At 39.9% G+C, this 26,256-nt stretch overlaps 1 protein-coding gene across 2 annotated transcripts in view; it reads right to left on the bottom strand.

Annotated features, from left to right (window-relative positions):
* Positions 1 to 8,463: 8,463 nt before the first annotated feature.
* The window catches only part of BLVRA (biliverdin reductase A), a 46,354-nt gene continuing 28,561 nt past the window's right edge, over positions 8,464 to 26,256 (bottom strand). For both annotated transcript variants that reach the window (XM_081971054.1, XM_081971055.1), the window contains exons 2-8: positions 25,974 to 26,037; positions 25,222 to 25,348; positions 23,641 to 23,760; positions 22,715 to 22,812; positions 19,710 to 19,817; positions 14,904 to 15,072; positions 8,464 to 9,413 (exon numbers count right to left, since the gene is read on the bottom strand). In XM_081971054.1, the coding sequence (XP_081827180.1) occupies positions 9,140 to 9,413; positions 14,904 to 15,072; positions 19,710 to 19,817; positions 22,715 to 22,812; positions 23,641 to 23,760; positions 25,222 to 25,340 (888 nt within the window). In that variant the 5' untranslated portion in view covers positions 25,341 to 25,348; positions 25,974 to 26,037 and the 3' untranslated portion in view covers positions 8,464 to 9,139. The remainder of the gene's footprint in view (positions 9,414 to 14,903; positions 15,073 to 19,709; positions 19,818 to 22,714; positions 22,813 to 23,640; positions 23,761 to 25,221; positions 25,349 to 25,973; positions 26,038 to 26,256) is intronic.

Genomic DNA, 26,256 nt, shown 5'->3' on the forward strand with positions numbered 1-26,256 from the left:
ATAAAGCTATGGAGGGCTGAATGGATAGAAAGATGTTCAGACTTAATCCCAGCAAGATGGAGTTGCTGCTGCTCAGAAAGATCTTGGCTCTGTTGCTGACTCTTGATGGGGTTGGTCCAGTGGTGGGTTTCAAATTTTTTTAGAACCTCTTCTGTAGGTGTGGCTGCTTTGTGGGAGTGGCTTGTCAGCCATGTGACTGGGTGGGAATGGCTTGCTGGCCATGTGACTGGGTGGGCGTGGCCAACTTGTAAAATGTGTTGAAACTCACTTAACAACGCTCTTGCTTAGCAACCAAAATGTTGGCTCAGAAACTCTGGCATTTGAAGCACGCAAGTCTTAAAGCTGTCAAGTTACAAGACCCTTGCACCCCTAACCCTTTAGAAACACACTCCCAAGGGGTGTTCAAACTTGACAGATTTAAGACTTGTGGATTTCAACTCCCAGAATTCCTCCTCTTGCTCTTCATATTGATGATGTGCGGACGAGCGGTGGGAGGGAGCTGGAACTGGTCCTAAAAGGCACTGTAAATTTGTGGAGGTTAGAACTGGCAGGAACCCACCCCTGGGTTGGTCTCTCCTTGAAGGAGCATGTTCTGAATTTGGAGATCCCCTGGACTCTGAACTTTTGGTTAAGTAGCAGTCAAACCAGGAACCTCTCCCTCCCCTAGGATATTCTGTCAATTGTAGCCCCAGCTGGATTCTAAAGTTTGGCAAATATTAACTCCCATCCTCATAACCACACAGTAGAATTTCTGCCGCATACTCTATGAAGAGCCAATTTGGTGTACTTGTTAAGGCATCCAGCTAGAAACCAGGAGACTGTCAGTATTAGTTCTTTCTTAAGCACAAAATCAGATGGATTATTTTGGACCAATTACTTACTCTCAGTCCTAGGAGGCAGACAATGGTAAGCCACTTCTGAAATCATGCCAAGAAAACTGCACAGACTTATAGACGCAGTTATCAGGAATCAGTGCTAACTTGAAGGCACCTCCACTCCTCCAAAAATTCAGTATATGCATTGAAATTGGCCAAGAGACTGCAATAAGATAACATGTAGCAGCCTAGAAGCTAGTTAATGTTGGTCACTGCTGCTATAATATAAAACGTACCATATCTCCAGTTGCTTTGTTGAATACTGCTAGATTTCCAAGTCCAATTAAAAGTGTTGTTTAGGTCTCAAAGACCATAATAGCATCCATGTTTTGGAATATCCTAATTTAGGAGTGATGCCTTGCCCCTTCCGTGCTGGTATTTGAAGATCAGATTATTTAATAATGTTTTGATAGATGATCGTTATTGTTTTCATTGGCTGACATGTTATTGCTATTTATATTATCTTGCTAAATTTAAGCTTAATTGATAATTTATTTCTATATTTTAATATTATTATTAATATTTAATATTATTGGAACATCTTGGGAATTGTATAAATATGGTTAAGAAAATAAATAAATAATCCCATTTGTTCTTGCTTGATTCCTGAAAATACAAGCAGCTAATGAAATCAAGCAGAAATAAGAATCCTATTTCACATGCAAAATAAGCTTTTTTTTAAATCACCAAAGTCACATATAGAGGGGAATGAGCCAACTAAAAATGAGAAGCTGCATACAGAGACATCCACTTTATAAGAGTACCATATTATTTTTGTGAGTAAATACAAAAACTGTAATGTTCCTCATGTTACATTTGATACCTAATGACTTTCTTATAACCCTGAGTTTACTTGAGGTCACTATAAAGTAAATTACCAATATTTTATGAGTTTTAATCTGCAAAAGCCAACTTTGTGTAATAGTTAAAGGCACAAGACTAGAAGCCAGAATATTATTTTAAATTTTAGTCATGCCTGACATGAAACCCAGCTAAGTCACTTTGGGACAGTCACTGTCTCTCAGTCCTAGGTAAGCCATCAAAGACAAACAGTTCAAAAAAAAATTTACCAAGAAAAGTGCATGAATTTGTTCCAGCAATTACCAGCAGTTGAGATTGACTCTGAGGTAAACACACACAAACACAAGTATAATCGGCATCATTGAATTTTCCATTCAAGTGCTAACCAGATACAACCCTGTTGAACTTTTGATCTCAGCAACAATAAGGTAAGTGCATCCACTATCTGCAACTGTGAAAAGGAGCTATTGATTGTGCAGACTCCTTAAAGGCTTGTTTGCATCTACACTTCATGGAAATGCTGCCAAAACTGATAGCCATATGGTCACTAATTTTGCTCTTGCTTTAATGTTTATAACTATCTTCTAAACATTATATCATCCTCTGGATTTCCTAAACTAGTTTGCACAGGCAGCAGATGATACATGGAACTTCCCTGTCTGAGTTCCTTTGGATAGAGAAACTGGATATATCAACGATCAGTAATATTAAATATTGAATAGTAGTCAAATATCAGCAAAATATAAGAAGTATAATCATCAACAAGAAGTCAATGGGAAAGTACTATGTTAAAAGTTTTGTTTTAACAAGGGTGCATTTTAAAAAGATTAACTTTCCACCTGCAGTCAGAGAGGATATGGTACAGGCATATTATATATAATTAGTAGGTTCTGTAGATCCAAAAAAGTCAGAAGGCCAGTTTGGAGGTTCTTGACATTCTGCAATCATTCTCAGGATAAAACCTACACACTAAAATTGATAATGGCTTACATTAAATATGAATAATTTCCCTATTAATTTCAATGCACATGACAAATTCTGAATCTGGAAAATATAATTTGAGCAGCATGGATATTCAGCATTGATCTGCTAATAGGAAATTAAATCACTCTCTACTTCAAAATAGTGCTTTTTTTCAGGGGAAAGCAGAGTGGACTGAGCAACTCTGGCCAAATATTGAAGGAAGAAAAAAGATTATGCATTTTTCTTTAGCTCAGCATTTACAGTACATAATTCCTCCATTCCTCATTATTATTTTCATAGTTAATCTTTTTCAAGTTAAAGAAGTGTAGAGCTGCCCTTGAAACTACCACAAAACCCTCCATTTCAATCAGAAATTGAATAAATACCTCCCATAGTTATACAATAATAAACTCTTTAACTGTGAGTCATGAAAGTGAAAACAATACAATTTAGAAGGCAGATAATTAGAGTATAATTGGTATCATTTGCAGCATTCCCAATGCTGATTGAGATTGTGCTCCATGGACCATCAAGACAGAAAAACAAAGAAAAGTGATTTAGCATGACTCATCAAAGGACATTTTGTAGCCCTGAATGCTTTACTTTCTACTGTCCCCATCAGCACGCTAATGAACAGCAGATTCCTAGGAGCTGAATAAATTCACTTTCTAGGTCCACCAATACTTAAATGTACTTATGCTAGAAACTTAGAATAACTAGAAAATCATTGTCTGGATGTTAGCGTTCCAGATAGCATCCAAAATTAAATCAAAGTCCAAGACCAGTCATACTGCTCAAAGTTCCAATTTATTAAGAGAGCCATGCTGGTACATCTGGGAAAACCTGAATCTAAAGTTTCTCAGTTTTCCCCACCCAAGTTAAAGTTCATGATCTTGCCCCCACACCCACAAGGCCATCACATGGTCCAATCTTCCACTGCCATACTGGCAGTTCCACCCATCCAGTTCCAGTCAGGTGCAGAGGCACCAAGACAAAGGATGACCTTGGCAACCTAGAAAGGAATTTTATTTTGGCTACATAACATTCCACTCCGTACTATCCCCCACTCCCAATTCCTCACTATAGAAACAACACAGTAGAATAGAAGTGTGACAGGCCAAAGATCCAAAAGGAACATGGCTGCAGGCCTGACACTGGAATCCCTAGGGCAGGGGTATCAAACTCAAGGTCTGAGGGATAGATCTGGTCTGCGGGGTGCTTAGATCTGGCCAGAGGAGCCACTGGAAACAGCAAAGGACCGGCTCACAGCCCTCCTGAGCTCTCTTTTCACTGGCAAAGGATTGCAGGAGGACTTCGCAGCCGAAAACAGAGCTTGGGAGCCTGTTTTCACTGGCAGAGCACTTGGGCCACCATAGGTGCACTGACATGAATCACATTGAGCTGCCATGCCTACCCTGGCCAGGCCCACTCTGGCCCCAAGGTCAAACACAACCCTGATGCGACCCTCAAAGAAATTGAGTTTGACACCCTGCTCTACAGTGGTGGGGTTCAATTTATTTTACTACCAGTTTGCTCGTGCAACGCTTCTGCGCATGTGCAGAAACATCTGTGCAGGTGGGCAGAGCCTCTTGCCGCCGCTGCTACCAGTTTGCCTGTGACCTTTAATCTCCCACCTTAAACAGCAAGGCAGAGAGAAAAGCAGGCATGGGCGCTAACGAACACTTTTTATCTTTTTATAATCTACACATATTTCTTGCATAGATAGTCATTGCTATAGAAACATTATTTCATCTCCATGGTTCATGCAAACCTCATGCTTTTCTCAGTGCTCTGAAAACAATGGATCTCAGAAAAGGAAAAAAAATACATTTTCTGGCATATAGCCCAGAGCTTTGTTAGGGGAGTACTATCTCACATTAGCTTATTGAGACTACACATTTTAAGTTACAAACAAGGCTATTTGGCAATTAGCCTGGAGGCTTTATCTTTGCAGGTAATGCACTATGCAGCTCAGCTTTGAAGGGAATCAAAAATTGAGTTGGATACACTGTAAATGCTTTAATCCTTTCATTCCCCCCCTTTTAAGGCAATAGGATATTTCCTATTGCTGGAACAATAGTGAATATTGCTTTGGTGCTGGTGTCAAAGTAAGAATCTTGGCAGGCTTGTCCTGTCGTCCCGAACTCACAACTGTTATTCCAGAAATTGTGCTAGTAACAACTGATCTTAATACAGGTATCAAACAAGGTACTATCATCAATCCTCCAAAGGCCAGACCTATGAGGAACAAAATTCTCTTCCAATCTCCAAACATTCCTTCAAACCATCCAGAGGTATCTAAGATTCCATCCCAGGTTTGAACAGGAACATGGGCAAGATTCCTTGTACAGTCTGTGATTTCTTCAATTGCTTTTCCGTTATCATCTATCTGGATACAGCAATTGGTTAGATTAAAGTTTCCACTGAATCCTCCTCCTTTGGCTAGAAGGGAATCTGGAGACAATCTATTTTGGTAAATAGCAGTCCTCATTTGACTATGTTTTAGCCAGCAAATTAAGGGTTACAAGCATCAAACTTAACAGTCATTCCTGAGCTTTTCCCAAGTGTAGTGTGGTTATAAGGCAACTGTTGGGTATAATGATTATTTCCCCCCACAAATGCATACACCCATCCCTTAGTAGTGAACCTTGCTTCCTGTGGAGTGTGACACGTCAGCTGGCTACCTTTGGAGCAGGTTGCATATCGTATCTGGTCATGTGTGCAGGTGAATTTTATTCCCTGACAGGTGTAATCTGAATGATAAACCAGAGTTTTAGTGATTTTAGCTCCTGTATGGGTGGTTTTTATACACTCTTAACAAAATGAGTTGTCATCTACCTCAAGAGTGAGGGAAATCAGTTTCAGACTCAGAATCATCAGAATCCTTTTCAGGTGGGAAGAACTGGAGCCATAGTTCACATGCAGGAGTATGGGGAGGAATTTGCTTCAGAAGCAGCCAAAGTAAGTTGTGTTACCATGGCCCTGGAAGGAACCACAGCAGAATGGATGGTCACCCTTCAAAATGATGATGCCACCCAGCTGAAAGCTTACGACCAGTTTATGATGCTCCATGTGTAGTTCAAGGACCCCCTAACTGAATGCAAGCCTAGGACCAGGATGAAATATGGGGTAGAGGTCAGTAGCAGAATACACCCAGGAGTTTCGCAAGTTGACCTGCCACATGCATGGCTGGTCCCCAGAAGCCTTGATGGAGTGCTACAAAGATGGGCTTAATGATGATGTTTATCAGAGCTGAGGAGTCCCCCAAGACTTTTAACACTGGTATGTGTTGGCAGCCAAAATGGAAATCGACTTGGCCAGAGCCCGGCACCATGGGAGCCACAGCTGGAGCAAGCCTTTCCCCTCTGCCATGAAAGAGGCTCCAAGAGCTACCAGAGGCAGGCCAGCAGCCAAACCAAGATCCACAGAGTGCTTCAGGTGTGGGAAGGAAGGGTACAGAACATTAGTGCTGACAGCCTTGGTTAATGATTATACCACCATGCAGGTTATTAAGCAAGCATGAGGTAATTATGTGGAAGACCATAGAGGTAGTAGATAAAATAGCAAAAAGCTTTGAAAAACCAAAAAAGAGTTCAGCTACATCAGGGCCTAGCACCTATGTTGAAGAGGCTTCCAAACAAGTCTCCATGATTGACTGGGGAAGCCATGCTTGTCGGCTGGGCCTCTGCTCTGATCAGATGAAATTGTGAGACTTGGAAACCTCTTCTGGCTCTTGCTAGGCTTTGGGAAGTGTTTAGGATAAGTTTATAAAAACTTTTTTCTTAATTACCTCCCTCAAAATACAAGCTTTACCTAGAAGGTAATCCAGAAAGAAAAGAGAAATTATTTTGGGGGGAAAGGTAATTCTAATATTAATTTACATTCTAAAAATTCCAGTGTATGTAACAAATATTTGCAAAACATAAATTTGTTCAGTAAATTTCTATGGAGTTTTTCAATTCTGGGAAAATCTTTAGAGAAAATGCAATTATCAATTAATTGTATTTGGGTTTTCAAATCAAAAGCTATATCATTAGAACCTCTGGTCACGACCATAATTTATTCCATAACTTTGGTCGTGACGCGAACCTAATTTTGGAAATTTGCCACTTACCCTCCCCCCCAAAAAATGGCATGGAAAGGAAAATCAGCTGCAAAAAGAAAAAAAAATGTGAATATTTTTTTGGGGGGGAACCCGATTTGGTCGTGGTCAGAAGCATTTGTGACCAGAGGTTCTACTGTACTTATTTATTCTCAAGTATTAATTACCAAAAGCCAGAAATTGGTATTAATTTTGAAGCTTGGTGAACTTCAGAATATAGGATATGATATACTTTATTCATTAATTATGGTATAATAAAATACCATAAAATGATATAAGATAGTGAAATGAGATAAAATAGTTACTGTGAGATAACATAGAATGAAATATAATAGGTAAGAGAGAGTGGAGGTAAAAGAGTAAGATAAATTAGTATAGCAGGATCCAATCTGGATCGGTCACCAGAACCACAAGTTTTGCCTTCCAAGCTTTCGGACTCGTGCTGGAGCCTATCTTCAGGGAACTTCTCACTAGCAGAGTGTGTGCTGTTCTGTGTGTGGTATTTCTAGTGCCTATTTTAGATGTTGATTGGGGTGTGTTGATGGCTGGCTTTTAAGTCATTAGTTGTCGCTTGCTTGTGCTGCCCAGCCGTCACCTTCTAAGTACTTGATAGGCAGGTGGCAAATCAGCGCTCCTGTTGACTAACGAGGAGCCTGTATCCCAGGCTTCAATCACTTCCCTAGCTGTTTTTGTGCCTGCTCATCTAACAATCTTAGTAGTTTCAAAATTGAATGTGTGTGCAGTGTGAGGCTACCAATGAGTTTGAATCTCCTTGTCTGACTACTTGCTTGTGTCTGTACTACATAGTTACAGGGGCAATTCATGCAGGGGATTCTGTAGATTACATTGGAAGTATCTCCCACCTCCAAGCAATTTTTATAATGCCTAATTTGTCCTTGTATGATAGCCTCTGGGCCAGTGGTGGAACTCAATTTTTTTTACTACCGGTTCTGTGACTGTGGCTTGGTGGAGTTGCTTGGTGGGCGTGGCAGGGGAAGGATGCTGTAAAATCTCCATTCCCTCCCCACTCCAGGGAAAGGTTACTGCAAAATCCCCATTCCCTCCCAATCAGCTGGGACTAGGGAGGCAGAGAATAGATGGGGCAGGGCCAGTTAAAGGTGGTATTTACCAGTTCTCCGAATTACTCAAAATTTCCGCTATTGGTTCTTCAGAACTGGTCAGAACCTGCTGAATACCATCTTTGCTCTGGGTGGTGTTCTATGCCCACTTGCAAATCTCGGAATTTGCATTCTATGCTTCCAAAATGTTTTTGATGTATGGCAGAGTGTGTCATGTCATTAGTATTGTACCTTGTTTCTTCCTTCCTCTCCTCACTGTGTTGCACAGACATCTTGTGACAAATGATTGTGGGTACCTATTCTACTTGAATTGTTCATGTACGTATCTACTTTCCAGCTGTTTCGCTTGCTGGGTACTACAGTAGGTTCCCACCCTGCCGTATAGTGTTCTGATGCAACTCTTTTTTGTGTGACAGTGGATGGTTGCTATTGAAATTCAGAATGCTTGGAATGTTGTTGGCCTTGCGATGGGCCTAGCTGTTTCTTCCTCCATTGTGAACTGTATGTCAGAGGAAGAATGGAGGAAGAAATAGATAAGCAATTACCACTTTTAGATGTTCTTGTTAACAGATAAAAATATAGAAGATTTTTGGATTCTCAAGATAAAGCTCAATGGGTTGGTCATGTATTATACTAAGACCAATTTTTCAAATAACATTTATTGACTAATTCATAATTTACACAACATTATGTTTAAACCAGGTCATTGTGATATATAGTTGCCAAATCAAAAACAACAACAAAAACCACCTTAACATCCAGAATTTTTCCTTCATTCACTATCCTTTCAGTACAGTTTTCTATCTTGAAAAGCTAAGTTGTAGTCTTGGGCTAAACATTAGAGATGAACATAAGAAAGGGCATTATTTTCAATGTTTTGTACAATTGCGGTTAAAAAGCAACTTAGACTGAACAGAGGCCAAAAATAAACTTAACAGCACACTAATTAATGTCTGTGTAAACATTTAAGTAATATACGTGAAGGCTTAAATATAGAATTTAAAGTGTTTTCACAGAAATATTTTGTTGCTGAGAAATATTTTTTTCTCCTCAACAATAAATATTGTGAATAAATGACACTCTTGCTATTGCACTTCTAAAAGACATGCAGGCAGTTTGTTTACTAATTTTTGATTAGAAAGTTGCTTTGCAGTAAAGCAAGAATGTATCTATATACCCCCTTGTGTTGCCAGATCAATATGGCTTTGTTAGAAAAATATTGCTTAATAGAATAGAGAAGCTGGCACATTAGAAGAACATTTTAAAAAGGGAGTGCAAAAAACAATTTAAAATGGTGATTCCTGTAGTTTCACATACTTTCAAGAGTAGAATTTTGATGGCTGTTCGCAGTGCATTTGAATCTCCTCAGCAAGACTGAGACACAGCAGAATCCGCCTTTTCTCAGCTGTCAGTTCCTCTTTGGGGATCTGTCCCAAAAGTTTTTTGGCAAAGATAATCAGGTCTTGCATGAAAAGACCAACTGGTGAACGTGGAGCCACAGGGAGGCATTCCAAGCACCCACTTTTAAAACAGAAGTTGATCTTCTTCTCTCGTTTCATCCCTGGAGCCCTTTCTTCAATCCAAGTCAGGGGCCTTTGTTAAAGCAGAAGGACATTTTTTTTAAAGGAAGAAATAAAACTTTCCAAAGAATTGTTTAAAAGATGTCACAAAGATGGAAAAATTGAGAACATTAAGCTTTTGAACGTTATGTAAATAATTGCCGTCTAGAAATTGCTTGTTTTGTCATTTGTACTGTTTGAATCAGTGGTGGGTTCCGGATCCTGGTGCAACGGGGCTCGGCGTCCACCACATGAACGAGCACAGCATGCACATGCTTACTTACTGTCTGCGATGCTCCATGACACCTCCGCGATGCTCCAGCTGTTCGGCAGAGCATCGTGCCGTACACTCTGTGCGCGGAAGCCCCGAAGAGCTCAAATATAGATAAGGAAGGTGGGCGGGCGGATGGGTCCTCAGCACCGTACTGGTACCCAGTGCTCCTGGCAGCCACCTGTACACTTGTACCAGGACGTACCAGTCGTAACCCATCACTGGTTTGAATATATAGAATTGCTATGGTTCATTGGTTTATGTTTAGTTGTGTGCTTTGCTTGCATGCACTTTCAATAGAAATAGACTTTTCTTGCATCAACTAACATTTTGACAATAGCAGGGGACAAAAAAGAGTCAGATATTATAGCTTTGAATGGGTAGGAGTATACTGCATAATACATTTGTCAAGTAATGTATACTGAATAATCTATGAATTATTGATTATTACCAGATTGGTACATTATGTCAGTGGGAATCATGCAATGGCCATTGTTGTTCAAGCTAAAATCAAAATCATAAAATCATGTCACAGTGATTGGTGAATTTTAGTAGTTGGAACCCAGGGACAAGAAAGCAGATAAAAAGAAATGACACAGTGCAGCTTGAAAAATACAACAAAACAGTCACATTCCTATATTTTTGTATATTGGAATCAAGCAATGTTGGGATTACAATCTATTTTTGTATACTGGTTTGAAAGACTATAACTTGTGAATATTTTATTAGGAAATAGAGAAAAGAATGCACAATGATAACATATATTTTGAAAAAGAGACATCTCATCACAGCAGGTTTATGACAAAGTATAGCAAAATACCCTATGATGACATTTCATGGATATTTTGGGGGCCACTTCTGATTCCTTATATTTGTGGGAATATTAATTTACATGTGATGCCTCCTTTAGAACACATTGTAAAGTTTAGCCTTCTCCAAAGACTTTCTTATATGTATTATTTTATTAAATAAATATTTTAAAAGAATAAAAACCATACAAATTTTGAAAGAGGAAAAAATAAGGAAAGGAAAGAAAAATAATAAGTAACTGAAGAAAAATGGAAACAGGAGGAAAGGAAAGGAAGAAGTGTCTCTTAATTTTTTTAACAGTCAGTAATAAATATAGGTTATTGTATTTTCTCTAATTAAACAAGCCAATTTTGTCATCTCTGCTAATTCTGTGATTCTCATCAGCCATTCTCCATGGTGATATTTTAGTCTTTCCATTTTTGTGAATTTTGCAGTGTCCTCACCAGAAGGATTTTCATGTATTTGGTCAGGGAATATATTAACAATGCTTTTATGTTTATCACATACTCAGATGTTAAAATCTAAGCTTCTGTCATAGTTATATAGCCATAAGTAAGAGTTGCCAAATATTCAGCAACTAAATGGATTATATCATTGGAATAACGCCAGTAGGAAACTGCCAAGAAACAGAATAGATCTGGCTAAGAGAGTAGTATGACATTCAGAAGCTGTTTGCATAGATCTCTAAAGGCTCTACAAAGAATGTTGCTTCTGGACTTTGTGCTTGATGTGGGGGGAAAATGAAATGAAAAATGAAACTTTAATTTTGAGTTTTGACAATTTGGTTTGTTGTTACAGAAATGGCTAGTATATGTTACTATTGTACTAGGTTGTATGTTACTACTTTATTCTACTGTGTTAAAAAGAGTCAGAAATCAATTCTTATTTTTTCTTCCCCCTTCTACCCTACACTTTCTCTTCCTTTATCCTGCCATACTTTCTCATTATTTTTATTTTTTTCCTATTTTAATAAATTAATACAATTATATCTATGAAATTGAACTTCAGATGAAATCCTACTCCAAAAGGTTATCCTCAATGAGCTCAATGGGAGTTACCTCAGAATAAATGTATAGAATATTGAAGATTCTATGTCAGTCTCCTAATTCTTTCTCTGTAATGGGTCTCACTACATATCTCACTATAGCACGCTAAAATAGGATTTTTGGGGTCTTATGAGGTCTCAACCATTGTTCTATCAAATTGAATGAATCAAGGAATCACTTTAAGCCATAATATAGTTGCTTTGATTAGATATAGCATTCTATGTGAATATAGCAACTATATTCTGTTAATCTGGGCTCAGAGTTACTACTGGTATGTTGTATGAACCCAATCAGTAAATTCTAAAGGCAAAAAAATATAGAGCAAAAAATCCATCAGGAATGGTCTCTTTTATGCAGATGAGATTATCAAACAAAATTCAGGGACAATAGGTTTGGAGTTGTTTGAAACCAGGCATTTTTCAATCACCAGACAATATTGCCTGGAAACTGGAAAAGAAGGAAGTCAGCAGGTGGGTTGTGAGATATCCAATGTGATCACAATTGCCATCAGCCTTTAATGACAGTCAAAATAACAACATGGGAGTTTCTAAAAATTTTGGAATGTATTATAATATGGTTAGGACATTAATAAAATTTTGGAAACCTGTCAGAGCTCTACTCATATTCCTAATACAATGAAGATATATTTGCTTTGAGTTTCTTTCTCATACTTTTTCTTCCGAGGACTTAAAAATTACTTTTCTCTGTCTCACCTTACTATCTATTCTCTTTCCCTTCCCAGAGTCAAAATAAGCATGTGGTTGGATTTAACTGTGATAAAATGCTACCTTATGGTAGGGGGTAATTGTGCCAAGGCAGGGTTTCACCACCTCTTCAAAATGTCATTCTTAGTGTGACTTCCAGGAGACAAATGGTGAACTGAAGACTATGATGGAATGAACAGTAGACCAACTCATTCGTAACTCCTCTCTGGACAAGGAGAGAACTTCAACATGTTCTCCAGACTGTTGCACCTTGTGAGGAGACTGAAACATAACAGTTTTCAGCGGATTTATACCACTGGGTGTTGAGTGAATAGCCATCTAGCTCAAATCATAGTCTAGGCCCGGGATGGCCAACCTGTGCCACGCAGAGGCATTTGTCAGGGCACACGAGGCATTGCCCTGTCAACTGGCCAGCACGTGCCTTTTTTTGAGGCCATTTTTTGCTCTCCCCAGGCTCCAGAGGCTTTATAGGAGCCTGGCGAGGGAGAAAACAGCCTCTCCCCCTCCCCCCCCGGAGGCCCTCTGGAGGCTTCAGAAGCTTCCCTGAATCCTCCGGAGCACAAAAAAACGGCCCTATGGGCAAACCAAAAGTTTCAGCCTCCTGAAGGTCCCTGAAGGCCTAAAGTGACTCCCAGTTTGCTTGTAGGGTCATTTTTTGCCCTCCAGAGCGTTCAGGGAAGCATCTGGAAGGCCCCTGAAAGCTCCAGAGAGCTAAAACTGGCCCTACAAGCAAACCGGGAGTCCATTCCTGAATTTCCGGTTTGCCCTTAGGGCCGTTTTTTTTCCACTCCAGAGGCTTCAGGTAAGCTCCTGAAGCCTCCAGAGGGCCTCCGGGGGGGGGGAGGCTGTTTTCTCCCTCCCCAGGCTCCTATAAAGCCTCTGGAGCCTGGGGAGGGTGAAAAAAGCATGCAAAAAATGGAGGGGAGTACTGGTCATGCACACATGTGCGCTGGGTGTGGCACACCTGCGCATGACCCCCCTCCACTCCCCCCCCTCTTTTGGCATGCGAGCCAAAAAAAGGTTCACCATCACTGGTCTAGGTCTTCGAAAGGACATTCAATTTCCATACTTCTTTTTCTAATCCTTTCAAAAATTGGTTAAGTACTTTTCAGCTATTAGGAAACATTTGATTAACACATTTGAAAATATGGGTCAGTTTTCTTGAATCTTTAGTGAAAGAAGTTTTAAATATAAGTGTAAGGATTTAAATATAATTGTTTTTGAAACAAACAGTGAAGGAGTGATTAAAACTTTGAGTCTGAAAAGTTACAAATGGACTATTAATTACTTATTAAATTTACTTGCCACCCATCTCACTGGAAGACTGAACTAAGGATCCAGATAGATTTGAAATAAGATTTTATAATTAATAAGACAACCTATTTGTTTTTTTACGCATCTTTCAGCATTCAGGTAGGATGGATTTTTTTTATGTTTAATGTTAGAGATGTATTTGAGGGTTGTATATAAGTTTTTTTTCTTTTTTGTAAATGCTGGGTGTTTGTTAGTCTCCTTTCTTCTTTCTTTCTTTCTTTCTTTCTTTCTTTCTTTCTTTCTTTCTTTCTTTCTTTCTTTCTTTCTTTCTTTCTTCTTTCTTTCTTTCTTTCGTATTTAATTTTTGGTGATAAAGAATAAGCCCTAGCATATTTTCGGAGAAACACAGTAGTACAGAATAGAGCAAAATGTTTTAATTTTGTATATGTTGAAAGCTATTTGAAGGAACTAAAGATTAAGTGTTAAAAGTAAAAGCAAGCAATGTAGCATTATTTATTTGATCAAGACTAAAATAGGTGTGTTGTTATCTCTGATTACTCTTGATAGAACTTTGTTGATCAGAACTTAATAACAAGGCTTTAAGGATTTGTTTATAGAAAAAAGACAGGATATGGAAAGAAGTAATCATTTGTTTTATTTAAGAGAAGGTGATAAGTCACTAAAATTATTTATACTTGTGATAAAGGGAGAAATAATTTCTTAATACATTTGTTTTTTTCTTTATTCTTATTCTTATTTTCTATTCTTATTTTTTCTTTTTGCAGATCAATAATGCTTGACTTTAAAAGTATACTTTCAGGAACTCAGCTGCAGATTTTGCTCCTCGGGTTCAGTTAAACTGACTACAGAAGTGGTAGTTTGGTCCTTGCCATGAACATTTTATAATTAAGTCAGTGAAACTATGGTAGAATGTTAGGCAACATATTTAAATTATGTCCTGCTTATATTGGTTAGCAGTCAATAATCATAGTATTAAGAACTAATATTAAGTCAAGGACTAAATGTCCTGAAGCAGAAATGGAAGAGCATAGAATAAATCAAGTAGAACAAAAGCCGAAAATTTAGAAAACAGATCATATGCTGCCATGGAAAACATCAAGAATTAAAAATCTGACTAGCGGGGGAAAAAATCTTACAATAATAGTTTCCATAATGAAGGATCAATTTTATTCCAAAAGCAAAATTATTTACTAATGACTAGTAGCAAAATGATCGGGCCTTAATTTCCGAGTCTATTTGAAAGACACTGGCTGTTTAGTTTGGCTGCTAATAAAATCAAATGAATGTATGTATAAATGAATTAATTAATTAACATTGTTTCTTTAATGATGTATCGCTATTAGCAAGAATAAAATTATTTTGATTAATGAACATTTCTAATGCTTAAGAAAACCAACCTTTTGTTTGGAGTCTGAAAATGTACTGTCATTCTGAAGCAGTTTTTTTCTTGCTGTTCTCTTGTGGCAGAAGTGACAGCGAGATCTCCAAAAAGATCCACCAACCATGTGAGGCGAGCAATGCCACTGAAAGATGGGAATCCTGAATATCTTTCATCCAATGGAGGCCCTTTAGAAATAATAAAGAAAACTTAAAGACTGGAAAAGAGAAGATTTTAAAATACCTTCACATAGAACTTAAAAATTAGAAAGTATGAGACCTGATCTACACATACATACATCCGTGGTGGGTTTCAAAAATTGTTACTACCAGTTCTGTGGGTGTGGCTTATTTTGTGGGCATGGCTTGGCAGTCATGTGACCATGTGGGAGTGGCTTGGTGGTCATGTGACTCGGTGGGATTGGCCAATTTAGCCGTCCATTTTGCAGTTTAGCAGTCCATTAAACAATACACAGCAGCCCCCTTTTCTATTCTTTTTAATACAGCATGAGGTTTTTGCTCTTAAGGTTTTTTTCTACTGTGGGGAGAGGTTGGCAATGCTTGGGGATTTCTGGGAATTTCTCCTCTGTGTTAGAGGCACCAAAATAACCAACATGATATAAGGTCTCCTGCTGGAGCAGAGGGTTGTACTAGATGACCTCTGAGGTCCCTTCCAGCCCTGGATTGCTCTGCTGTTTCAAAGCATCCTCTGAAGCTATGTCTAGTGCCAGGTTTATGGTCTGTCCTTCCTCTCTTTTTTCTCTCCCTCCCTCTCTCCATCCATCCATATCTTATTCACTTTCTCTTCCCTCTTTCTCCCTTCTCTTCCTCCCTCTTTCTTTCTCCCTTCCCTCCCTTTATTTTCTCCCTCCCTCCCTTCTTCCTTCCTTCCTTCCTTTCTCCCTTCCTGTGAAGAACTCAAGAAGGTCTTTGGCACTCGTGCCCTCTCTCACCCCCACCCAATTCTGTCCCTTGGGAATCTCCCCCTATACTTTGGAAGTGTACTCTAAAAAGCTTAAAACAATAATCTTCAATAATCTTTAAGAAAGTCAAGCCCCGGAGTTCCGGTTCCGGCGGCTACGGCAACGGGCAAGTCCTTTGCCCGCTCCCGCTCTCCCGGTGGGCTTCCCCCGCTCTGGGGGGGCACAGGACGCCCGGAGAGGCGTCCTGCCGAGGGAGCAGTATCGGAGGGCGCGCCTGCGTCTCGCTCCATGCCGATCGGACAACACACTATTGAAGGAAGCAGCGGCGGTATGGTGAGAGGCCTTCTTCATTCCCTTTCTTTTGAATTGATGGACTTTTCAGCGATTTTAAAAGTTAAGCTTTTGGACTCTTGCTGGAGGTGCGGCTAGAGGGAGGGGGACTTTCCCCCCCTCTTGGACAAGCGGCTTGAGAAGATTTTCCTTCCTCCCCCAGGGGAAGGAGGAGGGGGGAGAGCCAACTAATGATGCCTCACCCCTGTAAAAGTGACTTTCATTGGATTTAGTTCCAGAATATATGGGTGAACTGAGAATTTTCTGAACTTTTTAAACTTTATTATGCCTCTGAGCCCAAAGCTGGCAGGGCAAGATGGCACACTTCCGTTGTCTTCATGAACTGTGAAACCTGACTCCACCTTTAAAATTCAGGCTTCCGGTCTTTGTCTCCGTGTCACCCAGAAGAATCTCTTGTGGATTGCTATTCTTTGAACTTTCTGGAGAGAAAATTTTTCTCTATTGTTAGACTGACTAAAGAAACTCCCATCTGTTTGGACCTTCTGCCTCCTGGACTCATCTGCCTGCTCTACTTCTCCAGCTGTCCAGTCTCTACACTGACTGATTTCTCTGTCTTTAAACTATGTCTCCAAAAAGACCACCACCTGGAAAACCTGGCTTTGCTACCTCTGCACCAACATCTGCAACATCCAGTCCTGCTACACAGTCAAAGATTACAGAACTGATGCAACCTAAGAGCATAGAGATGGATTTGCAACAAATGCTTCAGCAACTCATACAGGGCCAGGAAGAAATTAAGAAACAATTAAAGGAAATGAAGGAAGAAATTAAAGAGAATCAAGTCCAAATTTATAAGAACTCACAGAGACTGGACATTGTGGAGGGTGGCGTGGCGGAGGCGAGGGGGGGGTAGAAGCTCTGCAGAAGGGTAACAAAGAACTTGATATCCAACAAATGAAAACAGAATTTGAGAGAATGTCCTTTTATCTTAGATTTCAAAATGTTATAGAAGCAGATGGGGAAAACATAAGGGACATTATGGCTAATATCTTAGCTGAATATATACACAAAGATAAACAACAGATGGAATGGGAGATAGACCTGGTCTATAGAGTGAATTCAGCATATGCCAGAACACACAATGTACCCAGGGAGGTCCATATCAAATTTCTTAGGAAAAGCACAAGAGACATAATTCTGGGTGTACAAAGGGGGCAAGCATTGACATATCACGATAGGGAGATAACCATCTTGAAGCAGATCCCAAAAAAAATTAGGGAGAAAAGAAAAAACTATTCGCAATTGGTGAATAAATTATACCAGAAAGGGGTATGGTTTAGATGGTTGATGCCTGAAGGGATGTTGATATTCTGGGAGGAGACAAGAATCAGAATCAATACACCCATAGAGGCTCAGGCCTTTATGGAAAAAAATAAAGCGAACCTAGAAAAAACAGAAGACTCTTCAACGGTCACACAGGACACGGGAGGGGCCGGAGCTCTGCCAGCGGGGGGAGAAGGGGCAACACCAAGAAAGCTCAGATCACAAAAATGAATAAGAAAATCACACTGTTATAAACAAACCGAAAGTAATAATGAAATTATATCTAGATTATATATCATAATATATAAGCTGATTGAAATTTCTTCTTAGAATTAATATGCTGATTTTATATGATTTTGTATTAATGTTTTATACATAGATGTATCTTATGAGTTTGGAGGGAGGGGGGCGTCTGCCACACTTGCAACTGCCAAAATTTGTATACCATTCCACCTACCCTTTTCCTTATAAATGTTTTTAAAAAACCAATAAAATTTTCTGAAAAAAAAAAAAAAGTCAAGCCCCAGGAATTCTAGTTCTAGGCTACATAAACAGAGGGATGGAATCAAGATCACATGAAGTGTTAATACCACTTTATAATGTCTTGGTAAGGCCACACTTGGAATACTGCATTTAGTTTTGGTCGCCACAATGTAGAAAAGATGTGGAGACTCTAGAAAGAGTGCAGAGAAGAGCAACGAAGATGATTAGGGGACTGGAGACTAAAACATGAAGAACTGTTGCAGGAACTGGGTATGTCTAGTTTAATGAAAAGAAGGACTAGGGGAGACATGATAGCAGTGCTCCAATATCTCAGGGGTTGCCACAAAGAAGAGGGAGTCAAACTATTCTCCAAAGCACCTGAGGGTAGAACAAGAAGCAATGGGTGGAAACTGATCAAGGAGAGAAGCAACTTAGAACTGAGGAGAAATTTCCTGACAGTTTGAACAATTAATCAATGGAACAGCTTGCCTCCAGAAGTTGTGAATGCCCCAACACTGGAAGTCTTTAAGAAGATGTTGGATAGCCATTTGTCTGAAATGGTATAGGGTTTCCTGCCTAGGCAGGGGGTTGGACTAGAAGACCTCTAAGGTCCCTTCCAACTCTGCTATTGCATTGTATTGTATTGTATTGTATTGTATTGGTAGGAGGAAGAAAAGCCAGACATTTTGAAACTGAGAACATGCCCATTGATCATCTGACATTCTTAAGAGTTCCACTATTGATTAGCTTAGCCTGAGCAAGGATAGTCAGCCACACTTTCAATAACCTCTCAACTCAAGCTCCATGCCAGAGGTCTTCAAACTTGGCAACTTTAAGACTTGTGGACTTCAACTCTCAGAATTCTCCAGCCAACAGAGCTGAATTCTGGGAGCTGAATTTCAATTCTTAAAGTCACCTGCTCCGTGCACTTGGGAATCTCCAAATGGTGAGAATTTTTTTCTTTCTTTCTCCCTTGAAGTCCGTTTTTGCTCCCAGGGGGCTGTAGGGAGACTTGCTAGGTACCCCCACGGCCTATTGTGGGCCTAGCAGGCCTCTCTGAAGCTCCTTTGGAGCCAAAATGAGTGTGGGGACACCCAGAGCCCTATTTTGGGCGTGGCAGGCCTCCCTGAAGCCCTCTGGGAACTAAAATGGGGCTCATGGAGATCTTGGAAGGGGCAGGGGGGAAGGGAAGATTGCAAGCCCGGGGGGGGGGGCAGCAAGCTCCAGGGAAGGGGAGGCTAGCGAAACTTACCTCTAGGCAGGAGGAGGCAGCTCAGTTGGGGTGCAGGGCAGACACCAAGTGGCAGCTTAGGGAGGAAAGCTGCCTGCGAGGTGAGTGATTGGGTGGGGCAGGTAGGTGGGGTAAGTGACCAGGGAACTGGTTCGGGGGTGTGGCAGGCCTGGGTCGCTACCAGTTCCAGCAACCCAGGCCGCCAAGTTACTACTTATTTGGCCGAACCAGTCCGAACTGGTAGAAGCCTACCTCTGACATATATACAAGTAGCAGATTGAACTGTGGTACTTTAAGCTATAATTGAGGAATACAGAAGATCATGCTTTTCGTGGTTCTCCTTGTGAATATTGTTTCATAGCAGACAAAGGGCATAGTTGTCTTCAAAGGGCTGAACCTCCATTTTCTTTATGTTCACAATAAACACTTTTCAAAATATCTTCCAACCACCCCTTTTTCTAGGTCTAGTATGAAATGACTTAATCCATTCATGACACAAACCTAGATATAAAAATATTTTTCAAATTAAGGTAACTCATCAGACATATGAAATCAAAGGATCTCTAATAACTAACCTGTGAAATGTAATGTTCCCTTCACAAGCTCCTTTCCTGATACCTCTTTTTTCAGTTGTTTGTATTCCTCTGATAGTAGTTCAATATGTTCCACATGGAGGATCTTGCCTGCCATTGAGCCAATTTATATTTGCACAGGTTATTTGTTATGATCACAAAGCAATTAATATTTAAGAACAGCAGAACATCCCAAAAGAAGAGTTATCAGTACATTGATTGTATTGTGGAAGGTTATATAAGAAAGAAATTATATATATTTAATTTCTTGTCTCCCAATTGCGAAAGCCATAACTCTTCAGATAAGATACTAATAACTTTTAGGAAAGAAGCAGGAACTAGTTATAGATGCTGTTGTCCTGCATCAAGATGCCATGTTGAGAGGAAGAAAAAGAAAATTCTCATTTTTATTCAACTATTCATAAAGAATCAAATAGAAGTATAATAGTACTGTCCTAGAATGTATACTCTGAGACTGCATTAACAAATCTCTGCAGTTGTCTAGACAAGATTTTTCAGATGTGATTTGCCATTGCTTCCTTGAATTGTGAGAAAGTGACTGATCCAAAATCACGCAACTGGCTTTGATCCAAAGGAAGGACTACAATGCATGGTCTCCCAGTTTCTAACCTCATATCTTAACCACTACACCAAATTGGCTCTCCTACACTCTACATTACAAAGTTCTCAATTCCAAAATGAAAAATTTGATTAGAATTTCGAGATTCACTCAGTAACGCAATATCCCTATTCAGTATATGAATAGAACTTAATCCATTAAGGATATAGATGCTTAGGTTCTAAATGGATAACATTACATTGAGAGAAGCATCAACTGAGTATTCAAGAGCTGCAATGATTTTGTTAAGGTCATGCTTCCATCTGGAACCTTCCATGGGAGGATTCGATCTCAACTGTCTCAGCCAGAGCAGCGAGGCCTGAGTAAAAAACGATGCTGAGGTGGAAGCCTTGATGGACTAGGCGGCCGCCTGGTGGGTTTTGTGGCAGGCTTCTCTGCCTTCTTGTCTTGAGCTTTGAGCCCTTCAAGGAGATCAGCCAGCAGTACAGAATTGGAAGTGAGAGAGATAACTGGGGCATCCACCTGCAAAAGCTTCAATATGTCCTCTAAATTACTTTCAATGGAATACAGGTTCTTGTCAGCCCCGCTAGGATTGGTTAGTGAACCGGGCTGTGCCCACTGGCGCTGAACCACGTTCATGAACAATTCTGGCACGGAACCAGGTCCTTCGCTGGAGCGTTCTCCCTGAATAGACCCTCTTTTGGATTCTGGAATCCAGAGGGGGCTGCCATCCCCTGGCTGGGATTGCCCAATTGGGTGGAAGCCTTTGCCTTGTGCAATATAATATAAACCTGAAAAGCAAAGGCCTGAACAATCCTGTGAATGCAGGCTTATCAGGGGGAGGGTTTTCATCTTCAGAGAACTCCTGCTCCCCTATGTTCTCCTCTTCTAAAACGGACTTCTCCGTGGTGATGGACGTCCCTGGAGAAGGAGGTCCCTGTACCTGACCCCCCTGGTCTGACCTCTGGGTAGGCCTGGCAGAGGAGCTTTTGGATGCGTGGCACTTCTCACGAAGGCCAGCTGCACTACCCCTCTTAATAGCCTGTTCTATGACCCTCTGCATTTCAGTGGACAGATTGGTACTCTGATCTTCAGAGGGCCTTGAGCCACCTGACCTGCCCCTGCTTGCATGCCCTGAGGGTCGCAGATCCTCCTCTATGATGGAGCAGACAAAGCGGCATAATTTCTCATGGATGAAGAGCCAGGATAGCCCAGGGAGGCTGCAGGAGAAGAACCCTAGAATCCCTCATCCACCAGTGAAGGGGAGATGTCCCTTCATGTAGAGGGATGAGAGATGACCTCCTGCATCTGGGGTACTGGGCTTGAAACCCGAGATGGTTGCCCAGAAGAAAGAGTCTTCGGGTCTTTTCAAGGGCCTTATGTCTGTGGGCCTCAGCCTTGGATAACGCCTTGCCCCCTCTCGGATTGGTAATCTCCTTCCCCTTGGTGCCCTTCCTGCCCTCCTCCAACTAAGGGGGGTCTGGCCTACTGCATTTTGATGAGTGGCCTTGCTGTTCTTCTGGAGCCCTCCCATCTCGCCGGCCATGGTGGTTTTCAGCTGGGGATGAAGCCAGCACTGAGCTCTGTATCTGCTCTGAAGAATTCTCTGTTTTCAGTATGCCTGACACCGGCACTTATTGTGAGCTGCGGTGCACCCTGCAGATATGTCCTGAGGACAGGAGTAAGACCCGGCAGGCCAAAGTTCTCCTAAGCCTCCCGATGGTAATCTTCTTGAGAAAGGAGGCCTTGCTGGAGTCCAAAACTAAGGCCACACACTCCCTCGCGGCAATCTGCTGGCTGGGAGGGAAGCGCGGCAAGTAGAGACAGCCAAGGAAGAAAAACATGAGAAAACATTTTTTAAAATGGCCGCCACACTTTTTGGGTGATGAGGGAACTGTTGGGCGCAAACCAGAGCCTCCAACGAGAAGTCCGGGAGAGCAGTTAGATGGAAAATGACAGCCAGGGAAAAAAAGGAAGCCTCCTACCTCCCCTGCGCCCACTAGCAGCTGCTGAATTGCAAGCTCCATCAACAGCGCAGAGCCAAAAAGCCATGAAAATCCTCACCAGCAATTTTAAAGGTAAAGGAACTTCAGCTAACTGACAGCAAAGGACAAAAATAAAAAATTCCTATGCTAACTGATGGAGAGTCCCAGTCTATTTACACAAGCACTAAGGAGCTCCCCAAACACGCATCCAAACTGGGCTGGACTGAGTTTTTAAACTGGCCCTCAATGAGGAGGGGAGGCGTGGTTAAGAAAATTAACTCAGTCCTTGTGCGAATAGACTGAATTTAACCCATGCTTGGACCCTCCAAGCAGCGCACAGGGAAACAATTCTGACTTTGATGGGAGAGGGAAGAGGAGATGGAAAACAATAACTTGAGCATCAACATTTAAACAATAGATGTGCATTCTGTATTATATATTACCTTTCAGCTCTGCCAACTCCCAAAGTTCATGAGCTATTTTTGCAGACAACGCCAAAGGGTACTCAACAAGGACATGCTTGCCAGCCTCTAGCAACGTCCTTATAGAAAAGAAAGAATTTCATATTTTATACTTCTATTAGGAAGATGAAAGCAGTGTATAAATATCCCCCAATTATTATCAGCAGTCTTGGAAAAGCCTTATCATATCTAAAGCACATTTTGGCCTTCCCCTAAGTAAATATTTAAAGCCACAACTATAGATACTATAAAGGATGCACCAATATTCACTTTATACTAATTAAATACTATATATATGTAGATAATGAAAGCAGTTCCCAATAAGATGCATGCATATTTCTCACTTCCATAATTTTGAATGCTGGGATTTAAATATTCTGATATTTGATTTGCATCTGAATGTAAAGCTTAATTTGGTTCTAAAATGTAACTGATGGATGCCTAGTTATCAATTTAAATTATCATCACTTTGATAATGCAGAAAATGTTAGCGGCTTCTATATTGGTTTCCAGTAGACAAAAAAATCTGTATGAATGAATGAAAATGAATGAAAATAAGATTTTTAAAAATGTATGCACAAGCACATACATCTATACGCAAATAATAAAACAACCCCACCTAACTATTTTTCATTTTAAATCTATTTCAAATCTTTAAATGGATAGTAATTGTCAACTATGTAGACAGTAACTATTTGAAAGCTATAAAAGGCCCAGATTCTCTGGAAAGTCATAAAAAATGTGCAAATAAACAACAATTTACTCTTCCTTAACAGTAGGCCTGTCTATATTATTTCTGTGATTTTTAAAATTTTGATTTTCCCCTTGGCTATCTTGCTGTTTAGAATGGCAACTAATCAACAAACATTCTAATGGCAATTTGATATTAAGAATTCAAAAGGCAATACCTTACACTCTCATTATGGTTTTGGTTATCTGTACTGATGATGGCAGCATGGACTTCCGGATTGTCTAGAGCTTCTTGCAGACTAATTTGCTTGACTTGATAAACATCACCTAGAAATCTTCTAGTTTTAGCAGAAAAAGAAAGCAAAAGAAAGATTTCCCTCAGAATTTCCAGATTATAAAACAGCAGCAGGAGAAGAAGTATTAACATCTTCATGATCAGATCTAGAAAGTCCTAACAGAAATTGTCTTTCAAGTATGGTTTCAATGGGTTGTTAATTTTGCATGTTAACTTTGCTCACTAATAATATAGTGAATTAATGCTTCTTTCTATGGCCTACTCAATTTCAAAATCCTTTTCTGATCCATACACTGTATGAGATTAAAATATTAATAAGGAATAAATTTTCTACAATATACAGTACTTCTCAGGTTATGGAATTATTTCTGGGAGGACTTCACAACTAACCTTAAGAAAAAGACTCTCTTATTCTATATAGCAGTGATGGTTAACTTATTGGTGCCAAGTGCCCAAAATGAGTGTGCGCATGCATGAATGCATGCTCATGTACCCCAACTCTCGAAATGCAATGCGAGCACCCCAGTGAATGCATCCCTCTGCGCCTGGTTTTGGCTTCAACGATGGTGCAGGAGACTTTCCACAGGCAAAATGGGATGCAGGGGGCCCTCATGTGGTGCCCCCATGCCCTGTTTTGGCTTCGAGGTTGGTGCGGGGGCAGAAATGGAGGAGAAAGGTAGGGCATGCTGGGGAGGGGAAATTTGCAGAGATTCGGAAGGCCCCATCCCTCACGAATGCGCAGCAGAGACCTGAAGACCAACTGGCTGGCACAAGCATGCATGGTGGAGCTGGGTTGGGGTGATGGCTGGTGAGCCTGCAGGGAGGGCAGGCAGGCACTCCTTAGGTTTACCATCACGGCTAAATAGCATTAAAATTGGAAGGCAGCTTGATTACTATAGCAAAACAGTGGCAACTTAAACAGTTGCATCAAGTTTGAAAAAAAGTTGCTCTGGATTTGAAATTGATTATTTCAACATTTTTGAAAATGTTTTGACCTTATAAAAGGGTATTACAACATTGAAAAAGTGTAGAACAGTTCAAAAACCAAAGCAACTTTTCCAAATTTAAAACAAGGTTATGAATTTTGACTTTGTTTGCATACTATTAATCTTCAATATTTGGAGTAAATTAGCTTAATAACTGAAAAATGCAATTGTCCTCATTCATTGAGAAATATATTACAAATATTTGTATGGAAAAATAAGATTTGTGACTTCTAGCAGAAATGTTCTCAATAGTGATTTATATATAGAATTGCAAGAGTTTAAATATTCAGGCATTTGCATTAAATGAATCATATTGCTTAACAACTATGTGTTATGCCATGTAACTCACTGAATTCTGACATTATATTCTGATTCTGAAATGGATGTTACCATTTCAAATAGGAAATGAGAATAAAGCCATAGTGTTTAAAAACAATGGGACTTCATAGTCAAGACAAGACGTATATTTGTCTGACTACAATATATCTTGTTAAATAAAATAAAAGGGCTCCTCTCACCTAGAAACAAATCCCAATAATTTAAGGTGCTCAACAGGACTGGAAGGCAAAGGATTTAGCAAATCTCTGATTCGTACAGATCCAGCAATTCCAATTCCAATCACTACTGTCCCAAACATTGCCAATTCTAGATGAAAAAGGAGAAGAGAAAGAAATATTAAAAAATATTATAAAGAAGTAACTGGCTTTTGAGCAAGAGATACAATTCAGGCAAATGCAATCATTTGCTTTTAATGGTGAAAATGCAGAACTGTAATTACCACATTGTCTAGGCTTTTTCATCTTTTCATAAGCTTGTTAGTACTTTTCTCTCTTTAGTATTTTTGTCTATAAAAATCTTTTGTTTTTAATTTAGTACCCCCTTTCCTGTCAATTTACATAGAGTGAAATGAATAAGAACAGTTTCTATTTATTTTCTGAATAGCCTTTATAAGCAGGTATATAAAAGATTCTATGGAACTATTTTAATTTGCTCAGCTTACCTAAATGGTACCCATCATCCTTCTAAAAGATGCAAAATATTTTTATTCATTAAATTCCTCATATGTGTGAGGAAAATTGGGCTAAATGGCCAGTAGCATGCACAGTAAGTAAAAGATATCAGTCCACAAATAATTGTCTATTTTGGCCTCTCCAATATTCCATCCATTCCTCCACTCTGTCAGCGATTCGCTGGAGAAGGTGAGGCAATAGTTTAAAAAAAAATCAAGTGGTCCAAGAAGAAACATAAAAACATGGATAGAAGTACATACCTGGGATAAATAGAGTGGGATCTTCTTTTGAATTGATGTAGGCAGGTCACAAAATATGCCTTTCCTACATACAGAAGATATGAGAGTTACTAACGAAAGTAACATTACTCAGAGTTGACTCCCGACTTTATCTACTTTTTCTGTGTCCTAGAGATAATCCTACATACTTTAATCTTCAGATAAACGCAAATGACTTATTATCACTAAGAAACAGTGCATGGGTGTTCAACAGAAATTCAGTTTTAAAAAAAACAGGACACATTTCTAAGGAAAGTGTAATTTG

Source organism: Natrix helvetica (genome assembly GCF_964273705.1).
Source record: "Natrix helvetica genome assembly, chromosome: Z".
In the NCBI taxonomy this organism is placed as follows: Eukaryota; Metazoa; Chordata; class Lepidosauria; order Squamata; family Natricidae; genus Natrix; species Natrix helvetica.